General features: G+C 50.6%; 2 protein-coding genes across 3 annotated transcripts; one reads left to right on the top strand and one right to left on the bottom strand.

Moving 5' to 3' along the window:
* Nucleotides 1-356: 356 nt before the first annotated feature.
* On the bottom strand, nucleotides 357-1,025 carry LOC125537483 (uncharacterized; the record flags this gene model as incomplete). The annotated part of the gene is made up of 1 exon (XM_087541917.1): nucleotides 357-1,025. A coding segment is annotated over one exon (660 nt), but the record flags the coding sequence as incomplete, so codon positions are not given.
* Nucleotides 1,026-2,091: 1,066 nt separating this feature from the next.
* LOC125539150 (low-specificity L-threonine aldolase 1) lies at nucleotides 2,092-5,310 on the top strand. Of its 2 annotated transcripts, none has more exons than XM_048702523.2 (10): nucleotides 2,092-2,250; nucleotides 2,867-3,369; nucleotides 3,472-3,583; nucleotides 3,679-3,729; nucleotides 3,840-3,911; nucleotides 4,015-4,147; nucleotides 4,243-4,301; nucleotides 4,386-4,483; nucleotides 4,701-4,767; nucleotides 4,876-5,310. In XM_048702523.2, the coding sequence occupies exons 2-10, from the start codon at nucleotides 2,927-2,929 to the stop codon at nucleotides 4,957-4,959; spliced, it is 1,119 nt and encodes a 372-aa protein (XP_048558480.1). In that variant the 5' UTR covers nucleotides 2,092-2,250; nucleotides 2,867-2,926; the 3' UTR covers nucleotides 4,960-5,310. The 2 variants fall into 2 exon arrangements, with proteins under 2 accessions (XP_048558480.1, XP_087400664.1); XM_087544538.1 differs by having other exon boundaries at nucleotides 2,139-2,250; nucleotides 2,843-3,369.
* The last annotated feature ends 2,167 nt before the right edge of the window (nucleotides 5,311-7,477 follow it).

Here is a 7,477-nt window from a genome sequence, read left to right as displayed (position 1 = left end):
AGCATCTCCAACAGCCGTCTAATGCGTGGCGTGCTAAAAATCAGTTTGCAGCATGTTAATCGCCTGATTTGGTGCGGCAAGGAGCGCTGGCTCCAGCGGCCGCGATAAATTTAACGCCCGCGTGTAGCTTCAACAGGTGCGTTAAAATACAGTGCACGCTCTCGCACAAACACTCTGAACTACGGTGCATAGATATTTTGCATAGATAAAAAAAATACATATTTCAACGTAGATAAAAACGATACATAGATATCTTACATAGTTCATAGCATAGATAGATAAAAAAACTATGGTGCAACAATAAAACTATGGTGCAACAATAAAACTACGGTGCAACTAGATAAAAGCTACGGTGTAACTAGAACCTACTTCGAGACGTCCTCATCATCATCACCCTCGCTGGTGTTGTCCGAGGTAGAGATCCACACGTCATCCCAACGATCATCGTCTGACGAGAAGAACGACTTCCCACCGGCGTTAACGAGATCGCACTGCGATATGGCCAGTGCATTCCGCCGACGCCTGTCCGCCCGCTCCGCGCGGCGCTTTGCCGTTCTCTTCGCCCAGAAGGCGTTCTCGTTGGCGACATCCTTCGGGTGGTGTCGGCACCCCTCTGCTATGGCTCGCTCGTCCTCCTCGGCGATGAGTAGGCGGCGCTGCCGCCGACGGTGTTCCTGACGGTCCAGGTCTGTTATAAGACGAGGCGGAGGGACGACGGCCTGCGCCTGCTCACGCGTGTAAACGTCGTGAAAGTTCAGCTGCGAGCGAGGCCTCTCTAGGCGCCACGCCGCCGCGTCGTACGCGCAGACAGCCTCGTGCGCGGTCTCGAACGTGTCCAGGCCGAGGCGGATGTCGCCGGACCGGATCTTAGCGTAGTACACGTCGGAGGGGCGCTCGCGGACGCCGCGGTAGCCCGAAGATGTCCGGCGGCATGGTGGCGCGATGGTGGCGGGTCGATGGCGGGGTGCTGAAGCGGTGAGGAAGCAGACGAAGCGGGGAGGAGCGCGTGTGGCGAGCGCCGCAATTTACACATGCGTCGGAAGCGATGCATCAAATCTATTGCGTGACCGCCAGCTTTCTCCCGCACGTGCTTGTTTCCCGCCTCCGCTGGAGCGCGCGAAAACTTCGCTACACGCTAAATGAGCATGCACGCACTTTTGGCGCCGTCATTGGAGATGCTCTGAGCTCACATCATCATCATCATCAAGATAGCAAGAAGAGAGAGAAAAACATACGTCCACTCTTGTGCGCGTTTTTTTGGTTTGGACTGACACTTGGTGTGATAACGATGATTCATCAGCTGCGCCGTACGTTGTTAGTTACCTTTTGCATTCTCGGCCGCCACCTTGTGAAATGCAAGGCAAAAATCTGGTGGCCTAGCGTTAGCTAGCTAGCTAGGACCCCGGTCGCAAGCGAGGCCACCAAAACCAACTTGTATTCTGAGACCATGCACTTTGGACAATGCTACGGGACAAGTGAGAGAGTCTTGCAGAATTCTTGATTGACGCATGTGGATGGTCCATGGAAGATGGCCTCCAGTGAAGCCAGAGCCTTACTCGCAACTTGCCACGCATGTAACAAACGTGTGTCGCTGGTAGCCTGATCGAAAGGTGAAATGCGTACTTTCGAGTGCGTGCCTCTTTCAGAGAACATTTCCACGGTGCAAGTGTACAAACTGGAACGAGAGATGAGTTCTCGTTGGCGGCGTTTGCGTAGTGAATATTCTTATTCTGCCACTTGGTATCTTTGTGTGAGCTGAGTAGGCCGACGCAGACCGACCATTCGGTATTGGATTTTTATTTAGGCGTCGTCCCAGCCAATTTGCACAGCCGGCACTAGGCTGATTTGCTTGGTCTCTTCCCTTCTCCGGCACCTTTGGAGTTGGAGGACGTGACGCATCTACTACTAGGATTCTACTAGGTCAAGTGCACATCACCCACAGCTGGATGGATGGAAGGAGGCGGCCAAGAAAAGCAACGGCCCAGCGCCGTCCTACGTGGAGGCGCCCGCGGGCACGTGACAACGAGTGGTCAAGAGGCCGGCGTGGCTGATCGCGCGACGGCGTCTCGTCCAGCTCCTCTTCCTCTGGCAGGCGGCGCCCGGCCCTCGTCGTCATGTATAAAGCGCGACTCCGCAGCGGCCAGGGCCAGCTCCGAAGCCAGACGGACCACTCCACTCTCCACTCAGCTCTTCTCTCGCCCGCAATTCTTCCTATCCGCCTCGGCTCGGGCTCCATCTCCAAGGATTCTGGTGCGCCGCAGTTCCTCAGATCCCCCTCTTCATCCTCTCCTACCAAGTTTTATTCACTGTTTTATTGCCGATTGATGATGAACGCGCGTGCACTCGTCTCCTCTCCTCCTCGTTTCGTGCCATGTATAGGAGTAGACGATTGCTAAACATCTGTTTGTTTCTGAACGACGATACCCTGCGATGCGCGGTTCCATTGTTCTTGGAGCCGCCGTGCGGGTGTTCATCCTTTCGCCGCTTTCCAAAAATCTCAGAGGAAATGTGTGACATGCACCAGCATGGTCCCCAAAAAGGCGCCAAAGTTTGTGGTTGTTGGACGGATAGAGTTGTATGCGTCCTTCCTGGCTACACCTGCACACATTTGGCGTGTGCGCGTGTGACCGGAGCCGTGGAGGCCGTGTCTGTCCATTGCGTGCCAAGTTCCGGGCACTCCTGTGCAATGTAAAAAAAATGACGTCTCCTTTTTGGTTTTCCGTGTGGGAGTTGATTAGTTCACAGCTTGCTACATGTTGATTTGGCATGAAATTTTTTGTTTTGTTACCGAACGAAAATTGCACCACTGGTGCATCCAAGATTTACAGTGCGCTGCTAACAGAACGCTTCGTATCGCTCATTCTAGTTCCCGAGTCGTACGTGATCCTGCTGAAGCGTGAGCTCGAGCCACAGCCACACAGGCAGGATGGTGACCAAGGTGGTGGACCTCCGCTCCGACACGGTCACCAAGCCATCCGAGGCCATGCGCGCCGCCATGGCCGCGGCGGAGGTGGACGACGACGTCCTGGGCGCGGACCCGACCGCGCAGCGCTTCGAGGCGGAGATGGCCAGGATCATGGGCAAGGAGGCCGCCCTGTTCGTCCCCTCGGGCACCATGGGCAACCTCGTCTCCGTCCTCGCGCACTGCGACACCAGGGGCAGCGAGGTCATCCTCGGGGACAACTCCCACATCCACATCTATGAGAACGGGGGCATCTCCACCCTCGGCGGCGTCCACCCCAGGACCGTGCCCAACAACCCCGACGGCACCATGGACATCCACAAGATCGTTGCTGCCATCAGGCATCCGGACGGGGCCATGTATTATCCCACCACCAGGCTCATCTGCTTGGAGAACACACACGGAAAGTGAGTTGCTCCCTGATGCATGTTGCTCATGTTACTGATCAGAATGGTACTGTACTAGTTTTTACCTGACTCTGGTTCATAATTTTCTTCTTGTTGCTGCAGCACTGGCGGAAAGTGTCTGTCTGTAGAGTACACCGACAAGGTTGGTGAGGTTGGTAAAAGCCATGGCTTGAAGCTTCATATCGACGGAGCTCGTATTTTTAACGCTTCCGTGGTAAGTAGTACAGCATGTGGTCAATAAACCGGCATGACTAAGTACGAACCCTGCGTATCTTCTCCTGACATTTTCCATTGCTGTCGTCGTGTCAGGCACTCGGAGTTCCTGTTCATAGACTTGTGAGAGCTGCTGATTCAGTTTCGGTACATCTCAATTTGCTTGTTGCAACGTTGGATTATGCAACCAACATAAGGATAGGCTACATTAATGTTGGCTGTGTGACTGTACTTATCTGTTGAACGTCGAACTGCAGGTATGCCTATCAAAAGGTTTAGGCGCTCCTGTTGGATCAGTTATTGTTGGTTCGAAGGCCTTCATAGACAAGGTGACGACGGATATTTTGCTACTTAGCTGCGTCAATTAATTTGGATCGGAGGGAGTACTAAGCTTAAGAGAACATGTAACTGAACTCTGAACAATACTTTCAGGCTAAGATTCTTAGGAAGACACTAGGTGGTGGAATGAGGCAGGTTGGAATTCTCTGTGCTGCTGCCTATCTTGCGGTTCGCGACACCGTAGGCAAGCTTGCCGATGACCATAGGAAGGCCAAAGTTTTAGCAGGTTCCATTTGATCTTTTCCATGTGGATTCACAAATCTTCTATCGATATCACGAAGTCATACAACCCTGAATTTGTCTGTCTTTCCAATTGTTCAGATGGTCTGACGAAAATTAAACAGTTTACAGTTGATTTAGCTTCAGTGGAGACCAACATGGTTAGCCAGCAAGTCCATCTATTGGTTTTGAAATATGTCGCCTTTAAATATCATGTTTATAACCCTGGGAGATGTATTCTCTAGGTATTCTTTGATATTGCGGATCCACGCATAACACCTGACAAACTCTGTCAAGTCCTGGAACAGCGCAATGTGCTTGCAATGCCAGCAAGCTCCAAGAGGTTCAATTCAGTTCGCTCAACTGCTTTTTTTTCACTCCTTAGTAGTATTGTCAAGCCCAGCTGCTCAGTATAATAAGCATCCTTGTGCCTGTACTGGCCTCTAACTAATACTTCAGACTGTATCTAAAAGAAACTCGCTCTTATTACATACGGAGTATGATGTATGCTTGATAATGCTAACTTTTAACCCTCCATTTTGAACCCCCTTAATTTGCAGCGTCAGACTTGTCACTCACTACCAAATTTCAGACAGTGACGTGCAGTATACTTTGACATGCATCGAGGTACAAAAGTGTTATTACTACTATGGATTCATTTGAACTTCTGTCACCGATGCTCTCTGTTGGGTGTGTGTGTGTGTGGATATCACTGATTTGTTGCTCTGTTTTCAGAAAGCCGTGGAGGAAATACTGTCAGGCAACGCCAAATTCGAGCGCCTGACAAACGGCATTACCACGAACTCATATGGGCACTAGGCCACGGCCTATGGAGTGCAGTCAGTGGTATCCAGCTTGTTTGTGGCCGTGGCCTTTGCAGTAGTGAAGTAGTAACAACTTTGCAGAATAATCTGTTGCTATTTGGGCCGATGGAAGCCCCCCACTTGGTGTCAATGTGATGTGTTCACTTCAGCCCGGATACAGGAAAATGTTCGCCAGGCCGGCCCATCATCACTCAAGTGTACTCTACCTTTTCCCAGCAAAGAAAAAAAAAAGAAGAAGTGATCCTCAAAAAATTAAATAAAAAAAGCAAAAAAGAAGAAGTGTACTTTGTACCGGGCGTCTGGCGCCTGGCGCCTTGTGACTAGTACTGTTGACTGTGCCTGTACCCATCGTCCAGCTAGCTACGGCTACTGTGGCACCGTACGTTTTGTAGCCTAGCGCTTTACCGCGCCATGTCTTTCACGGATGCACCGCCGTTGATTGGGGATCGAGGAACCATGGCCTTCCTGGCGCGTTCTTATCGTTTCCGCAAGTACGCATCGCTGCACTAACCTGGAGTAAATTGGCGCCAGAACTCTACTGTGGTGTACGGGGTGCCGGCACCGGCAGCAGCACGAGCGCGCAATTTTTGCTTGCGGCGTCGGAAAACCGTCTGCTTCTCGCGCCGGATGCGCGATTGCACTCGGGCGATTACAACAACCCCCACGTCTCGATCACGCAGCGGGTGCCACCACGAGACAGATACAACGTCCGGGCCGAGGGAAAACGACGGCCGCGATCAAACAAGCCGTCTCGATCAGGCGCTCCGCTCGGCACGGCAACAGGAAGCAGCAGCGGCGCGAACGATCCATCCGGCCGCTTCCCACGGCCACGGGGCCGAGGATCTCGTGACAAGAGGCGCCCACGATCTCGCTGCCGATCGCGCCGGGCGCAGCCCGTACGCGCGGTGGCCCGCGCTTGCCGTGGCGTGGCGTGGCGTTTGGTGGCCGCCGCCGTGGGAATAGTCGCCGCATGGGCCAGGTTTCTGTTTTCTGCGCTTATGTCAGATCGGGCCGAGCAAAGAGAGATCAAAATCCACAAGTAGTAAAAACCTGGGCCTGCTGCTGATAGAGTCAAGGCCGGCTAGGTGAAATATTTGGCCTTTTTGTACTACCTCTTGTGTCTTTGTACTGCACTGCGTCTCGTACACGTGTTACCCTAACTATATGATCTTTATATATGATGTTTTCTATATTTTTTTTCAGCTTGAGGCACATATTTTTCTCTCATGGAGGTACATGTTTGCTTCCACAAAAGACACATCTATGCCTCTTGGAAAGGAAAAAGATCATTTTTTTTGCTTCTGCTAGAGTTACAAATTTGCTTCTCGTGAAGGCACATATTTGCTTTCACGAGAGGCATAATTCGGAATGAGAAAAAGTAAGGAAAAAAATCCATGTTTATGGCTTTTTTTTTCTTATTTTCTCTAGGTTTTTCCATGAAAAAAATTAATTTTTTTAAGAATACGCAAAATGCGTATCGTAAATTTATAGAAAATAGAAAGAGTATGTACAAGAAATGAAGCCTCAAAGCCACATGACGGCTAAGGCAAAATGACACTCCAACTCCTACCCCTGCTACCTCACGCTACTACTCACACCACACGCTGATTCCTCTCCCTCCTGCTAGGGTCCATAAATGTAGCTCCTCAAAGATTTTCGTGACTAGGTCCATAGCACTCATCCAACTAGAAGTATTGCGAAACACACGGTCGTTTCTCTATATCCAAAGGCTCCAGCATACCGAGCTCACTGCCAAGTCAAAAGCTTGGCAGTGTGTTTTGTGGATGTGTTTGCGAGTAGTGACCCACCAATGCCTCAGATCCGAAGGCAAGATCTTTGTTGCCAAGAATGAATCCTTTCTGGAGAAAGTGTTTCTCTCGAAAGAAGTAAGTGAGAGGAAATTATAACTTGATGAGGTACCCCCTCTTGAACCGGAGAGTAGCGCAACACAAAAAGATGTTTCTGTGGTGCCTGCACCGACTAGAGAGGGCGTTAATGTTGATGATCATGAAACTTCGGATCAAGTTGCTACTGAACTTCGTAGGTCCACGAGGACACGTTTCACACCACAGTGGTACGGTAACCCTGTCCTAGAAATCATGTTATTAGACAACGATGAACCTTTAAACTATGAAGAGGCGATGGCGGGCCCAGATTCCAACAAATGGCTTGAATCCATGAAATCCGAGATAGGATCCATGTATGAGAACAAAGTATGGACTTTGGAGGACTTGCCCGATGATTGGCATGACATAGAGAATAAGTGGATCTTTAAGAAGAAGACTGGCACGGATGGTAATGTGACCATCTATAAGGCTCGGCTTGTCGCTAAGGGTTATCGACAAGTTCAAGGAGTTGACTACGATGAGACCTTCTCACCCGTAGCGAAGCTTAAGTCCGTCTGAATCATGTTAGCAATTGCCGCATTCTATGATTATGAGGTATGGCAAATGGACGTCAAAACGACATTCCTTAATGGTTTCCTTAAGAAAGAATTGTATATGATGCAGCCG

The sequence above is a fragment of the Triticum urartu genome, chromosome 2A, assembly GCF_056163025.1.
Source record: "Triticum urartu cultivar PI428250 chromosome 2A, HENAU_Tu73, whole genome shotgun sequence".
Classification (NCBI taxonomy): Eukaryota; Viridiplantae; Streptophyta; class Magnoliopsida; order Poales; family Poaceae; genus Triticum; species Triticum urartu.
The sequence above is the reverse complement of the archived record's forward strand: the minus strand, read 5'-3'. Positions and strand labels throughout refer to the sequence as shown.

Coding starts and splice junctions, on each gene's coding strand:
- LOC125539150 (XM_048702523.2), top strand. CDS start 2,927: ATGGTGACCAAGGTGGTGGACCTCCGCTCCGACACGGTCACCAAGCCA. Junction 3,370..3,471: donor TTGGAGAACACACACGGAAA/GTGAGTTGCTCC, acceptor TTGTTGCTGCAG/CACTGGCGGAAAGTGTCTGT. Junction 4,302..4,385: donor CTTCAGTGGAGACCAACATG/GTTAGCCAGCAA, acceptor TGTATTCTCTAG/GTATTCTTTGATATTGCGGA.